Consider the following 17661-nt stretch of genomic DNA (forward strand, 5'->3'; position numbering starts at 1 on the left):
AGCAATGCCCAAGCTGGTTAATTTTTTACGCATCCTTTCATTTTTTCTTCATTTTCTTGGGAATTATGCCAGCCATGAAGAACTGTAATTCTCAAATGGGGAGTAGGGAAAGAACAGCTCAGTATGAGAGGGTCATTGTTAAAAGTTTAGTTAGCTCCTATTAGGAACAATATCCACCATTGTCGCTACTGCACACTACACAGAAATTAATTGCCCAAACCAGCAATTAAATTATTAAATCAGCAAAATATTCACCAACTAATACCATGGACTAGGAGGACAACTGAGTCATTTCCCAGCACTAGCACATTTTCTGACCTGCAGGATGACTACCAGTAAACATCACTCACCATCATATTTGTAGATGTTCATGTTGCGAGGTTCCGGGTAAAAACAGGAGCAGATCAGCGAGAGCATGGACAGCTCCTTCATCTTTTCCTTGTAAGCTGAAAGGAGAGATCTCGTTAGCATGCTTCACTTTCCCAGCTCCTCCTCTGAGAATCTTGAGCTGAGATGAGTGGCTGGAGACCAGAAAGCCTACTCCATCACCCACCTGGCAGATTTCTCTAGAATGCTTACTTTCAACTATTTCTTCTCAACATTGCACCTTAATCAAATCACAAATGAGATGCTCAGAACTGGCTTCTGGTCCCCTACATGACCTCAGCCTTGGGCATAATGCAGGCAGTCCTCTCTGATTTATGGAAAGTGATTTTGGCTACCAGGAAATGCATTTAGCATTGGAAGAGTGCCATGACTCCACTCTCCCCTGGCAGGTGGAGAGACATGAAGCTCTTACAGTTCCTTTGACGTATCCAAATGCAATTGAGAACAGCCATGAAAAGCTGGCCATAGGCTAAGGACATTATTTCACAAATTAAAATGTCATCCAGAAAATTAAAAATAAAAGCAGAAATGAGGATACATTTATCAAATCATTTGCATAATGTCCTTAATATGCTTAATACCTGAAACAAAGCTTTTCATTCTCCACTTACTGGCCAAAATATGTGGCTTTCATACTCAGGTCTAGTCTATATTAGCTGATGCCATTAATACCTTTGTAATTTACCTTTATGGTGCTATCTTTGCTGACTTTATAATGCCTGTAGGCCCCAGTCATGAACTGAGGAGGCACTGGTCTGAAAATGGTCATACCAATATATAATCATTATGCAGTGAGCACTGTGCTCACCATTCCTAATTGCCTGTAAGTAAGAAAACAGTCTCATACTTTGTCGCTTGGCAAGCCAATGGCAGAGCCCAGATTGGAGCTGGCTCTTCTGGGTCCTGGGGCAGCACCCTGCCCACTGCCCACACTCCACAACACATGCATGTGAAGGCAGGGTGCTTCAAAATTCATCTTTTGATGATGAATCACACAAACCCCTGCTATAATCAAAGTCACATCTACAGAGGCAGACACTCATTTGCTGCCAGCATGTGAAAATGTGGCTTAAAATACATGTGGCTCAAAGTATTGTATTTAACAGATTAGACCAAATTATCCCTTGTTGTTGCTAAAGGAAAATCTGATGGTCCTTGGATCTTCAAATTGTGGATACAAATGAAATTCTCAATCAGCCTTTCTCATGGATGCTCTTGTGGTTTTTGATTTTGCTTTTTCTACTCAGAAAGAAACCTGAGATTGATGATGAGGGTTTGAGAGCCTTTGGGTGCTGCTCACTATGATGGTATTTGAATAATCCATGGTTCAAGAAAAAAATTTCTAGCTGCCAGTAAAGGATTAGATAATTTAATTAAGCTTTGCACAAGGGCCTCTTGTGCAATCATGTTCCTTGAATAAATCACCTAAAGGAGATAGAGCTTTTCAGAAACCATTGGTAAAGGACAGGATTTGAGGTTAAGAATGTACTGAAGACTTTGCTTTCAGTGAACTTAGGCTGTCATGGAAGCTTGGTCTTGACATGATTTTAGTTTGAAAACTAAGTACCAACTAAGTACTAAGTAGCAAGGAATTACTCAAAAATCTTCTGAAGAGAAAAATCATGTGTGGCATTCACATGCCCTCTGAACAGAGAGAAGCAGAGAAAAGAATGATCAAAACAATTCTTATCTCATTTACTGCTCCTGTGTTTGTGTGCAAGTGGAATGCATTCTGGAGATTGTTTACCTGAGGTGACCAATTAGATCCACGTGTGTGAGTCGGGACTCTCGAATAGAGAGTCACGAGGTTTTCAGTTCAGTAGTTAGAAGTTAGAAAGTATGATGTAGTATAGTATGTCTCTTTAATATAGTGTAATGTAATATAATACAGTTTCAATAAAGGAAATGTTCAGCATTCCAAAGCCGTAGAGCAGATACCAATCATTTCCCAGACATCGAGAACTCCCTAATTTTACTATAACCATGTCCATCTGATGCATGCTGAATTATGAATAATGATAAACATAATAAATTCTTCACTTAGACTTCCACCCAACAAGCACACAGGTGTGGTTTTCCAGACGTTTCCCTAAGGAGGGCTTGCCTAGCCAGCTGCCCATACCATGGAATTGCATTCTTCTCAGCAACAAGGTTGTGGAGTGGCTGCAGATCAAACCCTGGCAGATTGCTAAACACAGAGAAAATGGACACTGGGCTGCATGTTAAAGACATGGCTATTGATGATACAGGCAGAATCTTGTACAAGATCTGCTGAATCACTGCTAAAATGTATACCTTGAAATATCTTTGTAGAAAAAGGCATGGAAAGCAGCATCCTAGGAATCTTGCCTTTCGAGGCCTTTGTTAATATTTTTTATCTTTGCATGACATTGAATATGTTTTGCTTCCTAACAGCATTTTAAATGATTAGAGAAAGGTGGTTTTTTTTCCCAGCTTGCCATCTGCAAAACACAGCAGGAGAAAGATAAGAACATTCCCAGCTCTCTTTCCTTCAGTACAATGGCGCCACTGAAAACATGCTGGCAAAATCATTGACTTAGTTCATTCTGGCCACTGGCAGAATTAAGATGACTTTTCATCGTTCACAAGAATTACTTTTTGCTTCTTTGTGGTATTGATTTAGTCTGCACTTGCCCTAGAGACTCCTTTAACTGTAGCTGGAGCTTGGCTTGAATACTCACAGAGGTTCTGGAGGCTTCTGCAGCCCTGGGGACCAAACAACCTTCCATGGTGGCAAACACTGGTTTTCCTGTTGTAGACTTAAGGGCTGAGGGTGCCAAAGGACCTGAAGTGGCACACACCTCCTCTGGTGTCCAGCATCAACATTGTGATGACCTGTCCCCCTTGATCAGGCTCAGCTCTGAATAGCAGGGGCCCTGCTTTGTTCAGCTCTCCTTTCCTTAAACGCTTCCTTAATCCATGTTAAAAAATCTGAAAGCAGTAATGTTAGCCCAGTTGGTGGTCAGATAAAAATGGCTGAATTAAAATGGTCAGATTAAAAACCCATGTCACACAGGTTAGACAGGGAGATAACTGTACTTTCCCAAATCCCAAGGGTTAGTGTTTTAGCAATGGAAGCCTGTTATCTCAAGAAGGTTTTCTGTTAAGAAAGCAGCACACACAGACCACACAACCTAGGGCAGAGCATTTGTGCAATCTGCACAGGACCTCTTGTGCAACCTGAAAGAGGCAGTAAAATTACGTGCCTCATAGTGGAGCTCTTCAAAACCCTTGAAGACCAGCAGTCATTGCAATGAAGTTTATTTTCCAAATGTGTTTCCAATGGCTTTCTGATTATATCCCTCCTTGTGCAGTCATGTAGGCTACATATCATTCCATTAACTGTGCAAGTTAAATGAAGGAGAGTAAATGATGGCAATCATAATACTGCAAAAGCTTTGATAGGGAAATTGCTAGGCAAGAACAATGTTGACAAAAGACGGCAACAGAATCTTTTTAGTTATATGCAGCAAGATCTAAATGTTTATATGCGTTAAGAACACTGATTTTTGCTAAAACCAAAAGTATTAGCATTTCTTGTAGTTTTGCTGTGAATATACTAGGTTTCATAGGTCTTGAATTCTGAAACTGTGTGATTATTCTAGAACCTCATCTACTTTTTAAGAATAAGCTCCTCATATTCAGAGTTGCAGAGAAAACCTTAGAAATATTATCAAATGCCCCTAAATGTTTGACAGCTTCAGAAGAGATTAAACTCAGATGGCTTTGAAAATCAAAAATGCATGATTTTATTTTTTTTCTGAAAAAGTCCCAAATGTATCTTAATATTATTGTTTCAAGCCAACCTCACCCTTTTTCTCAAACTTGTGGAATTATTTTTAACAGCTGTATTTAGAAACTGTGAAACAACTCCCTCTGTTGGGTGAACATCCATCCTCTTCCTTTTTGGGCTCTACTTGCTCGTCTGTCTAAGACCTTCAGGGGCCTTTTAAGGGTTCCAGTCCTAAAACTGATGAGCAAGAAGGGAAGGACAGCAGGAAACCATTCTAAGGATTTCATGCCCATGTTGTATAATTTTGGAGATCTTTTCTTGAGGCTAGTCTGGTCCCATGCTCTGAGCAACCATTAGAGCCTGGCGCACAGTGGATATACTGCTAATACACACCTCCCAGTTTCAATACCTATCAACTAAACTTGTTTGTGCTCCAAGATTGCTCTGATGTGTGAACCAAAGCATGGTCAGCTGGGGTGTTTTGATGATCCTCTTTGAAAATGCTCTACGGATCTCAAATAATATGTTTATTCAGATACATCCTGCATTCTTCTGCTAATGACAGAAAAGGGCTGCACCCGTTGCCAGTCCTGCAGCTCACCTGCCCAATGAATGAAGCTGCTAAGGTGGAGTGCTATGGCTGCCATTAGAAGCCAGCAACCACCCATTTACATTTACTGCTGGGAGAAATGGGAAGGTTAAGGAAAACACTGCTAAACCCTTACTGTCTGTCCTCATCTGCTATCCAATAGCTATAAGGAATCTTTTACAGTTTACACTGTAAAATGAAAATCTGTCCTGACTGGCAGGCCATGGGCAATTTGGGTCCATTTTGTTCCTTGGCAAACACAGCTCAGACAGATTGCTGTGTCACAGCAGAGACCATTATTCATAAGCAAGGCTATTTTTAACACATGAAGGGAGAAAAGTGTTAATGTTGCTTATTATTAACATCTGATATAGGAAAATGTGTTGATTATTTTTGCCTTACTGAATCTGGTCCACAAATAAGAAATGTATTTTATACACACATTAATATATATAAATATTAATCACATACATTATATGTATATGTCACGTACATGAATTTGTAATGTTACTGTATTTTGACATTTCAAATACCACTTGCCAACTAGTTCTTGAAGTTCTGTACACCTGGAAGGAAAAGGAAACTGGCACATTGCCCATGGCCAGAGTGTGGAACCCATAACACAGCTCAGCCCTGTGCTCCCTCGGCAGGAGCCTGTGTGATAGTTGCCCTTCTGAGACTGAACTGAAATTCTGCTTAGTTTCCTCCTCTGGCAGACACTGAAGCATTAAGAATTGAGATTAAGCATGACATGCAGATAGAGAAGACCTATCACACCCATCCTTTATATGGATTTCTGATGGATGTTATTGACGATGCGGTTTGTTACAGGTGTCATTTTGGTAATGCTCCCTCTGGGGTGCTAGAGCTTTTGGTTTGTCAAGGCAATGCTTCAATCATATAATTTTGTGAACACCAACAGCCACAATCTGTTGACCAGTAATTTACAATTTTATTTTTACTAATCCATTTTAGTAATGTGCTGCATCCTTTTCTGCCAAACAAGGGGACATTATACAATCCCAGCTGTGTTGTTTCCCATAGCTGGGGGCGTATTTGAAGAAAGTTACATGCTGAGTGCTGCTAAAGTGGTGGCTTGTACTTGGACAAGTACATGGGACTGGGAGAATTAAAATTCAAGATGGGGCACGACTAGTACAGTTTCTAGGTATCATTTAGTTTTTAGCATGTCTGAGATCTATTAGCCTGGCATTCACTTTAATTAATGCTGGCCATTATTTAAGAGAGCTACTTTGCAGAAATCATGAAAGCTTATTTTTCAGTCAAGGGAGAGATTAGCACTACCAGAGAATGATGGTCCCATTCAGATGTCTGAAGTCAAACAAATTAGGTTGTCTTAAGACCAGCAAATCCATCTTCAGTGTCAGGAAGCCTAAGGATGTTTATAGGCTTATGGAGTCACCAGTGATGGAGAGAATGAAAGCAAAAGCCCCTGCAGTAAATATATCATATCCACTTCTTATTCTCAGCCATGAGTGACATCTCATTTTGGTTGTTCACATAGGTAGGGCTCATTTTGTTACTCTCTGAATGCAAAACACTGCCCACCAGAGTATCAGTTTGAGTCCATCTCACAATCTTATCTTTATGTGTACTTTTCCAGTTTCCCCAACAAAAATAAAGCTGCTTCACAGCTTAGGGACTCTTTAATCCCTACAGTGCTCACCTACTTCACTGTAGAGAATGGTGGCACAGGACTCCCACTCACCTGAGGCCATTCTTTGGGGACCAAGTCTTTAAAACTGCAGTCTTTATATACTGCAATGCAGGTTAAGCTGGAGATGAGAATAGAGTTTTGGTTTTGTCCCCTGTCCCTGATTTTTTTGATATTTCTGTATCTAGGCAATAGAATAAGCAGGGACTATGAAAAAGTAACAAGAAACAGAAATCCAGGAAAAAAAGAGCTAACCAGTGAGTTTCCTCTGTCAACTGTGACTCTAGAATTTCCTAAAATATGCCTGGAAAATGAGAAAGGAAGAGCTTGGGACAGCTCTAATCTGCCTTTGTGGCAACTGGGAGTTTGAAAAAATAGTTTTAAGCATTAATTTTTGTAACCCTCATTAATGTTCCTGGGTTTAGGCAGAAAGATCATCCATTTCACTCTCTTAACAAAAGTCTTTAAAATGGTTTGGGAGGGAATCGAGCGTTAGTGTCATCCATAAAAGAACACAGTGGCTGTGAAATCAGGGATCACTGTAGCATCAGTTCTTCAAAATACACAAAAAACCAAATGCAAGCAACAAATCTGACCTTCAGCTTCTTATTAAGACTGTGTCAGATTGTACCAATGAACCCTGTCCCCTAGTGCAAGGCCTGGCATAGCATTTCCACAGCCTAATTTGGGTTACAGCACAGCATCTGGCTGGAAAACCCATCCTGTGGAATACACAAGAGGCTGTTTGCTTATGGAAAGACTGTCCAGTAATGGTTTTCTTGAATTCTAGTGCAGGGATACAAATGCATGCAAACATGCAGATTGGAGAGTGGCACAGGTCTCATTAAAAACTGCTCCAAATTTTACAACCTAATCTATCATTGATCATGACTATGACCTTTTGGAGTACTTCAAGTACCATGTCTTTGGTTTTTACTTACTGTGCATGGTGAGAGTCAAATGTCTTTGCTCACTTTATGATGTCAGCATCTTAAGATGTAAAGTTACTGTTTTGTATTATTTCAATGTATGTAATTTTCACTGCTGAAACTATAAGAAAGCCCATTTACTAAACCCTGACTATTACAGTCATCTGTGACATGAGTTAATGGGACTTCTTTGTTGAGCTAATGTAAACCCATTTTCAAAATGAGATTTGGATGTAAGTGGTTTTTTGAATTTGAAAAAAACAACAACTTTGTCATGATTACTCCAAACAAACACTGATGCAGACTCTGTTGTAGTCACATTGTGCTTTCCAGTCACTGAAATGGAGGCACACACATTTCCTCCTCATGTGGAAGGAGCACAGCAGACATGTGCCTGTTCAGTGCCTGTCAGCGCATTTGGGACCCCACAGCCCCACCACACTGCCTGCTGGAGGAAACATGGGCAGACAGGACGAGACAGCCACGGGCTAGCTCCTCCTTCTTCAACTGCAGAAACTGGTCCATGGCAGTGGCAGAGCAGATGCTGCACTCTCTTCTGAGCCACCCTTTGCAGAGCCATGAATCACCTTGGCATGAAGAAGCCCTTGGCAGCTCAGTTCCAGAAATCCTCTGGGCCTGAGGGGAAGGCCAAGGAGCCAGTACTAATACAGAGGACTGTGGCCCTCTTGAAATGTGTTTGAACTTAAGAGAACTTCAACCAAGGTGAAAACAAAAAATTCCAGAGATATTTTTTTTTTTTACAAGGGGAAAATACATCCTTCTTTAAGGTCTGCTTTGCCTTTACAAGGCATCCTTCACCATATTTCTCTCTGTACCTCTACATCCCATCTGTGGTGGTGTTCGCAGGGGTCCCAGCATGAGGAAAAAGATGACAACCTTGACTCAATGTTTTAGAAGACTGATTTATTATTTTATGATATATATTATATGAAAAGAAAATTATATATTAAAAGAATAGAAGAAAAGGATTTCATCAGAAGGCTTGAAAGGAATAGAAAGGAATGATAATAAAATCTTTGACTGACCAGAGAGTCCGAGACAGCCGGACCATGATTGGTCATCAAGTAGAAACAATTTCACATGCTGGGTAAACAACCCTACAAATCACATTCCAAAGCAGCAAAACATGGAAAAGCTGAAACTTCCCAGCTTCTCAGAAAAGAAGATCCTAATGAAAGGATTTTTCATAAAATATGTCTGTGACACCCATCTGTCTTCCCCCAGTTTTCTTCCCACGAGCTTTCTGTGTAGGAAAGGATGTAAGTTACTAAAACAGACTTTGAAAACAATGAGGTAGATGAAGAGTGAAGAATGAACTTAAAGGCTACAGTAGTCCTAAGACAGCTTTATTTCCTGCTGGTTAACTGAACATGACTGTTTAATTTTTGTGCAGTCAGAAGTTCAAACCCTGCTATTCAGATGATTTGGCAGGATACTGATGTTTAAGATACTGACCTTACACCTACCTTCATAAGAGACCTCCAGAGACACAGATAATTTCTGATTATCACTTAAGTGTGAAAGTCATGCAAACATCAAAATTTGAAAACTACTAAGGCAGCCCCAGCCAGGAACCATTCTGCTACCCACTGTCTCCTGTATTCATTGGAAGCAAAAAAGTCTGTGGAAATTCAGCAATGGGATGATTTGAACCAAAGTAATATTCCTGAATGTGGACTGGATGGAAAAAGTGAACAGGCTTTCAGCAACCAGGAGGAAAGCAGCAAGACCAGGAGGAAATAACCTTCCTTATTTGGCTCACATTACCTCCTCAAGAACTGTTGTTGGTTTTGTTACATATCTGCACCTAGGGCAAACAGCTTCTTTTGACTGGAATTGTAGCAAGCTTGGCTCTGTCATGGCTTACAGAAAAATCTGTTTTACTTTTAGCTGAGGACTCCTGCTGAAGTAGTAGTAAGGATTCTCCATGTATTGTTCTGGGTTTGATTCTATCACTAATTTTCCTGTTCTCAAGAAAAATCCCTCTCTCCTGATCTCTCACTTAGAGTGTTATATGAATAATCAAATAATAAGAAACAAAACCTTGAGCTCTGGAGTTTTTGAATGGGTGGATTTGCCTGCCATGATTTAGTGCTCATGGTGTGTAATGCATTTCCTTTGCATTGTATGCCCGAAGGGTTGTGACATACCCTTTCACCAGGACATGGACATTAATCTCCTTTACACTTCTGAGACAGGTTACATATAAAATGGCTTAAAAAGCCAGATTTTTCACTCCAAAATTTCCATTAGCATGGCTCTGAAGATCCCTCCTGGTAGGCACCACTAAACCATGATGTCCATCTATATGCAGGCTAAAAAGCAGTGTTTTCAGGAGTCCTGATGTACTTGTCTGGAGGCCAGGGAAGCAGAAGGATTTTCAAAGACTCTTCTCAACAGAATCACCCCAGCCTTGTTGCATGCAGGTTATTTTGGCTCAGCATTCCTGGGACAGGAGCTACCAACTGTACTTGCCTTCTGTAACATCAGCATAGTGGACTTTGCTTCAGGACCTCCCTGCCATAGGACAATCCCAGATTGCTGATCCCTCCCTCGGAAGTGGACATGCAGTGCCCAGGAGTTCCCCGAGCCCAGCTGCTCCCTGTGGTGCTTGCCTTGGTTCCGGGGCCGTGCTGGTGGCTGAAGCACCAGGGAAGGATGTGCAAAGGAGCTGGAACTTCTTCAGTGTCTTTCTAAGTGTGGGGTGGGGAGAAGTGAGTTACAGATTGGAAGTTGCCAAGCCTGCAAGCAGCCCACTTTCCCCCAGCAGCATGCAGGCTTCAGCCACCACAGCAGCATCGTGTCTGCAGCTTGGTGCTGAAGCCAGCACTGGTGGGAAGTGAAATTTGGAGTCCTTGTGTTGGGCACTCCAATCGCCTCTGGTGTCTCAAGCAGAGAACCCAGCAGTACATCCAGAACTGGGCTATCAGGGATGGCTGCTGCCTCCCAGTATGCTCTTAAGGTCATCTCATCACTGCTTTGTGGGAGTATGCGGGGGCCCAGCTGAGATCTGTGCTACTTTCTGTAAAAATGTGTCAGATGCAAACACCCTATGCCAAAGAGCTTATGGAGTGAGAAGGAGAGGGAAGGGATGCTGCAGGATAAAATGTCACAGACATGAAAAAAGAAATGCCTTGGGACACAGACCTATTCTGTAGGAAAGCCCCATGGGGAACAGAGCTCTCCTGAATTCTGTATAAGTGACACCTCTTTGCAGTGCTGCAGGCACTACAGGTGCTGTCTGCAGCCTTGAGGGAGGATGCAAATCCAATATGATGAAATAGAATGGCAATGGTTTAGTCACTATGATCAAACAGCATCCTCCCAAGGCATGAATCACAAATGGGTTCTGTTCCAGCACAGTAAGACTGGGTTACTAGAGCAGGTGTGAGAGAGCTGGCTGCCAGTATTTTATTTATCTGAATCTCACTGTCATCCATGTGTGTATTTGGAACAGAGGCCTTTATTTAGTTTTTCAACGTGATGTCTTCAGAGGCTTCCACTGACTTAAATTTGCATCACCCTTATCCCTTTATGTTGGCTGGGCAAACACATCCTGGTTGTGCATCACCTGGCCATGCACCACCCACTGACACTTGACACTGAGTGTGATTTTACTCCAAGCTATTTTTTTATCATCCCTGGAGACTAATGACATCACCTTGCATACTGCCGATCTTGGTGATGGAAATCAGAGTTCTGCCACTGTTTCTTTCCATCTGGACACAGATCCTTCCTGGACTTGTACCTGGCATTACATGATGAAGTCCCTCCCCTCACCTCTGTGCTGAGATTAGTCAAATTGTTCATACTGAGCTTCTCCAGAAAGAAAGTATTAGCGGTACTGCCCATATGCTTTGAAAGCAAGCCATTGATACAGCATCAAGGAAAGGAATGGCCAAAATGGCTCAGGAAAAGCAAACAATTAGGAAAGAATGGGCCAGGAATGCAACTTTTTCTGTTTTCATCATTCAGCTGTTGTGGAGTACCTCAATCAAGGGACCAGAGATAGATTACCACAGTGACAGTTTTCATTATCAGACAGGCTGATTCTTGCCATTTTTCTGGCTCAGATAAGCACATGCTTTTAACAGAACTACAGCTCTGATATAATATATGACATTTTTATAACTCATATACATTTTATAAACACATCATTAACCTGTGCCATTCCAAAATGCAGATAGTTTTAATGTCTTCCAGTATTTTCAAAATTTTGGTTTGAACTAATGAAGGCCAAAATATTATTTAGCTGCGTCTTGACGCTCAGAACAATAAGCCAGATAAAATGGAAGGTGCCTTTTTAAAATTTTTTTCTTTAGACAAAAAGAAAAAAAAAGAAGCAGGGCAATCAGCCAAGTAGAAATTTTTGTTTGTACAATATGATATAAATGCAATTACAACTTCTTGTAGGGTTGACTCTCAATCTTTGCATTCCAGTAATTAAATGTGTTCCTTGCTTGTTGAGTCATTGCACTGAGTGCAAAACCTATCACAGTTATTTTCACACCACAAATATCAGAAGAATCCATTTAAGAGAAAATATACTGCTGTGAGTGCTGTAGATAGTATCTTTCAAAACTAATCACTCCATATATAGGCTAGAAAACACATTTTATAGGGTCTGAAAACCAAACACATAGAATCATTAATTAGTAAGTTTATATATATGTCTATACATAAAAAAGTATATATATGTGTATATGTATATATATGTTTTTATATATATATATGTATATAAAGCTAGATTTGTGTAAGTTTATGGGTTGATTTTGAGCAATTCCCATGTATTTAATGTACTTAACCCAAAGCCAAATATGTGCAACTGCATCTTTATGCTCCACAATCATTCTTACTGGCTGCCATGGCTACCGACTAAATGTCAAAATGCAAAAGACAATGAAAGGAGGCAGTCTGGAAAATCCAATTTACTTCTGGGTTTTGAATGGAATTTTAATTTTGTGGAACATTTTAAAATAAGAATGTCTCATCAGTTTGAATAAAGGCATTTTCTTTACAGGGTTTGCTTTCTGCACACAACTGCAAATGACATATGTAAGTAGATTACTAACAAAGGAAGAATCCCAATCCTTGCAATTATACAATGGGACACACATTATAATTGTGTTAATTAACAGTAGTATTTTAAATTTGAATGCCAGAACAAAATAAGCTCCTAGTATATAACTCCTGAGTTTCCATATAAAACTGTTTGATATTAGATTTTGCCTGTCAACATACCTCATAATTATGGAAGATTTTGCTTTAAACCCAAGGAGGTGTGATAATGGAAACTGTGTTACTGTGATGCTTTATGTTGTATGGCTTAGATCCCCTTTTTCGTAACAAAGACTATTGGAATGTAAATGTTTTTATACAATTTTAAGTCTACTCAGTGGGGTATATGTGGGCGTAAGGGGCTATATTTAATTATGAGCTATTACAAAGGATGAAATTTCTGGATTTAGAGAAATGTAATCCCTAATTTAAAACAGTCTCCCTATGTAGGAAGCCTATCAAAGGCATGTGTATCTTTGGAGAAATCCTTTGATTCAAAAAATAATGTCTTCAGGTTTTGAAGGACGTTGAAAGCACTGCACAGAGTAAGCACAAATGACAGCAATTCCCTCACCAACTACGTTGATACAAAGCCAATTCTGTAAAATTCATCTTTTCACTTGGTGTTTTCTGCTAACAAGTGGGCAGCAGAATGACTAGGAGAAGTATCTTTTGGCAGGTCACCAAATCTAGAAACTGGGGCTAGTGTGGAAATCTATTTTTACAAAATTGAAGGGGATAAGATAATTTTCTGTTAGTCTTCTTCACAGTCCAAAAAAAGTACAAATGCCCAAGTGAGGCTTCAGATGATGGGTTCCTAAACCCATAACTGTCAATGCTGAAGGATGAAGTGTAAGAACCAAAACAGGAATGGATACTGGGGAAGTGACTTATTTTTTTAAAAAGTTTGTAGAAATAAATTCTGCATGTGTAGGCTGGCATAAAAAAATCTCACAAGGGAGAGTTTGTGGGGTTTTTTTCTTTTTTTTTTTTATTTCTTCAATCTTTCTTTTAAAGATCCAGGTTTGGAAGACAGAAGCAGCAGAGGTGTGTGTGAATCAGCAGGAGGGGCTGGTTGGGTTCACCTTTGATTGAAGGTTTGGTGCTGTGGAGCTGCACCTGAGGTTCTACATCCAGTCTTGGATCCCCCAATTTCAGAGTGACATGGAGGAACACCTGAAAGTCCAGTGGAGGGCTATCAGGGAGGTGGGGAATAACTGGGAAAATAGGTGGCTCAAGGTAGTGAGCACACTAAATGAGGTGCTCAAATTCATGAAATGACAGAAACAAACCTTTCCATATGACACACATCTGTCACTCTGTGGCTTTCAGAGTTTTCTATGTGACCTTTACCTAAACAATCTATGCAGTTATTACTACTAATTACCAGATTTATATTTCTGCTATTGTATCCTGCCATGACTTTATGCATACATGCAAACATTTGATTGCTTCCATAATGAAAATAATGATACCTCTCAACAATATAAAAACTCTATCATGGTTGGGCATAAATTATAAATATTATTGAGTATGCTAACCAGAAGATGAATAAAATTAACAAGAAAAAAAAAAGAAAGATAAAGAATGACGCCTCTTCTTGGAAATGACACTGATGGTGCAAAGAAATTAGTATATTATTCAGAATTGATTAAATTGGCTGAAAGGGAACATTTGCTGGGACAATATTTTTATTACAATTGATGCTACAATAAAACTAGAACAAGAGCTACTGCTTGCAGTGAAGTGACCTGTGTTTTAAGTAGCTTTGCTCTGATTTGCATAATAGAAGCACTTTGATTTTTGAAGATGTAAAATTGATGCATAAATGATTATGCTATAGCAATTTATAGGGACTTTTGGGAATATGACTGCTCCCAATTATTTCCCAGTCTTTCATGACCCACCTCTCTTTTTCATCTTTCTCTTCTCCTTCCTTCTTTTTTACTGTTTTTCAATTTAGGGGTATTTTTCTCATCCCAAAATATTACTGAAAAATTTCTGGAGTACCTTTGCTCTATCTCTCTCTGCAGCTATCTCTCTGTCTGTGCCTCTCTATTTTTTCAGCAATACCAGCCTACACTTACAAGAAAATCTTGATGAATTCAGAGACACTGCTCTGCTATTAAATTAACCACATGAGGAGCTGATCCATGCAGAGACAATCCACTGATTGTTGGTGTAGGGGTGTTTGTCTCATTTAGAATAAAAAAAAAAAAAAGAATCCTGCAATCCTGCAATAGTGAAATTTTCAGGGCACTGTGCACCAGCATCAACAATCTGCCATTAACAGCAAATCAGAACTTCTTTGCTTTTTAGCTTGTCCTTTACAACAGACTTATCAAACTTCCAGAATTGGATTGTCCATCGCATTTTTAATATGTTCTAAAAGCAGCAGGAGTTAGATATCCCCAAATGTCAATTTGCAACAGCCTATTCTGTCTTTTTCATTATATGATCTTTTTCCAGTATAAAAAGAAGTTTCTTTTTCTGAATAATAAAATTCTCCTGCTTTTTTAGTGTAGCTGGCTCTTACATGATTTTAAAAAATAATAAAGGAGAGGTTTCCTCCCAAGTTGATGCTTTGGGAGTTTTAAAGGGGGGAAAATAGGCTCATCAGATGTAAATCAGCATGAGTCTACTTCATCCACAGACTTCCACTGATTTAGTATCTAAATCTGTCAAGGTTGGTGTTCCTGGCCTTTGCACATCTTAGCCATTTAAATGTGCAACACTGTCAGCCATTGCTATTTCCCACCTTATGCTGCTTTGTTTCTCCCACTGCATCAGAAAATCTGTCCTTCCACTGAACATCACATCCTTAAACTATAATTTGGTCTACAGTTTTCTTGGCTGGAAGGCTGCTTCTTCCTGAATTTTGGAGAAGGTTTTAGCTAAAAACATTTTACTATTTCTGTGATGATGACTAGGGAAAAATACATGTGTGTGGGTAAGCCAAGCAAGTGGTTATTGCACTTGTTTGAAAGGTTCTAGCGCTTTGTGCCAGGGAATCATTCTTCATTTGAAAAATTTGTCCAGGCCTGGCCTGGGAATAAGTCAGTGAAATATCAGATTTCAGCCTTCAGCCTAGTCTGAGAGACACAAAACCAGCTTTACAGCCAGCTTCTCTCAAGCCACTTTGTGCTGGATTCTGATTCCTTATGGGCTAAGAGTGATGTTATGGACTAGAGGAGCACTGGAAAGTGGAAAAAAAAAGAGGATAGTTGTATCCTGTGGTCTCAATTCCTCCCCTTCTGACCTCATGGAAGTATGAAGGACTACAAGAATAAGCAGCTCTGTGAAGAGACGAAAGCTGAATCTGCATTGCGGGAGTAATTGCCAAGAGAAGAAAAATTAAAAAAAAAATAAAGAAGGAAAACCAAGCAGGTAAAGTCAGTCAAGGAATAGGATGACTGAAACTGGATCAATAATGAGGATAGCACTTGACTGACTGGATAATGAAACTAGGTTGAGAAAATCAGGGAAAGGGTACCAAGGAAATGGATGAGACTGGAAATCAGTAGGTCATGGGGATGGAGTAGATGGGAAATGGATTAGGATGGTAGATTGTTCACAAGAACACTGGGAGTTTTATCAAATAGAAATTTTCCTAACTGCTATCTCAGACTTTCCCCTACATACAAATTACATTAAGTGACTATAAAAATAGTAGTCACAGTTCAGGGACAGACTGGGGTCCATCTGATATAATGTTCTGTTTCCACAATACTTTTTCTTAAATTTTTTTTAATCTTGGAAATTCTGTTTGTATGACTACATAGAAATGCACTAAATATAATTTTGCAACCTTCGTATTGTAGATTACCTGTTTGCTTATCTAAATCCCTTCATTTTGCTGCATGGGTTCAGAATTTGTTCTTATTGCAATTTTTACCCTTGACAGACTTGTTACATCATTGTGCAGAAACCAGGATGCCAGCAGAGATGAGACCTCTAGAACAGCACTGGCAAATGATGCAAACTGATAATTACAATTTTGCAGACGACTTGAAAGTACTTCTGTCATGTTTATTCCTGTTTTTCAAGCCTCTCACAACAAGAAGATGAAATACTTTACACTGTTAATCAAATGCAGAATGATTCCCTAAGTAAGATATTTCCCTTAAAGTTTCACTGTGAAAAAAATAATGGAGGAACTTGAATTGTCAATGCAGATTAAAAAAATACCTTACTATTACTTTTCTTAAGTCATTATTGATATTTTACTTGGAAAATGATATTTAGACTTAAAACATAATTTCCCAGTAAAAGTTACTTGCCTTGAGAACAAGTGGTTTGTTGACAAATATGAAACATTTAGGTTTTTAAATCAGGAATCATAGTTTCATTCCTACCTACAGCATACAATATTGAAAGTCCCCTAACTGCAGTCTCGACAGCATCAAAAAATATCTGAACATATAGAAAAAATATCAGCTTAGAAATAGCTTTTTTTGTATTACATCTATGTAAAAAACACCAGCACCTGGAGACAAAGAAGGTATATTCAAGTGATTGATACAAACATGACTTGAGTGACATAAGATACCCTTTCTTTTCACATGAATAAAGTAAGCAACAAACACCTCAAAATAGTTAACAGACTAATGAAATGGGTTACAGAAATGAATTTCACCTCCAAAAATGTCTTTGAAAAATTACGGATATTGATGCATTTGCTTTAAGATATCCTAGGTACATGCAACTTTTCTTACAGTTCCATTCAGGTAACTGGAGGATTTGCAGTACAAAAATACCTGTAAACCAAAAAAGGTAATTTCTGCTGCAATTCCATATAGCAATGTTGCTAAAAACATTTTGTGCATCTTTGACATGGCTGTGGTCTCCACAATCTTTTGAAAAAGAAAAATAATAGATATGATTATATTAGTCACTTCAGGGAGCTCTACCAATGGAATGACATCCAGAATCATCCTACTGGAAGTCAGAGGATGAATTTAAACATGTATATATCAGAAATCTTAGTCCAAAAGGACAATTTGTGTTTTCAGCAATTTTGAAAGCATCAAAAATAGCATCAAGATCAAAAGTTTTAGCTACTTAGAGATAAGTGAATATATTTAAATGTAGATACTTCATCTACCTTCCAGTAGCGTATACCTTAGCTTAGGGAAAATTCTGAATTTGTAGAACTCTGTGCCTTCAGTAGCATAAAATACACACATCATTATTTTTCCTTTCCCTAAGAAATTCCCTAAGGATTATAGAAAAGTACCTCAATAGCACA

The 17661-nt window shown here is 39.2% G+C and overlaps 1 protein-coding gene across 1 annotated transcript in view; it reads right to left on the reverse strand.

The window, feature by feature from the left end:
- Positions 1–17661, reverse strand: part of STMN2 (stathmin 2) — a 39924-nt gene that overhangs the window by 14107 nt on the left and 8156 nt on the right. Inside the window, exon 2 of the mRNA XM_054295790.1 lies at positions 351–446. Within this exon, the coding sequence (XP_054151765.1) occupies positions 351–446 (96 nt within the window). The remainder of the gene's footprint in view (positions 1–350; positions 447–17661) is intronic.

The sequence above is a fragment of the Melozone crissalis genome, unplaced genomic scaffold (assembly GCF_028551555.1).
Source record: "Melozone crissalis strain CALT ecotype California unplaced genomic scaffold, PUWL_Pcris_2 ptg000002l_1, whole genome shotgun sequence".
Taxonomy (NCBI): Eukaryota; Metazoa; Chordata; class Aves; order Passeriformes; family Passerellidae; genus Melozone; species Melozone crissalis.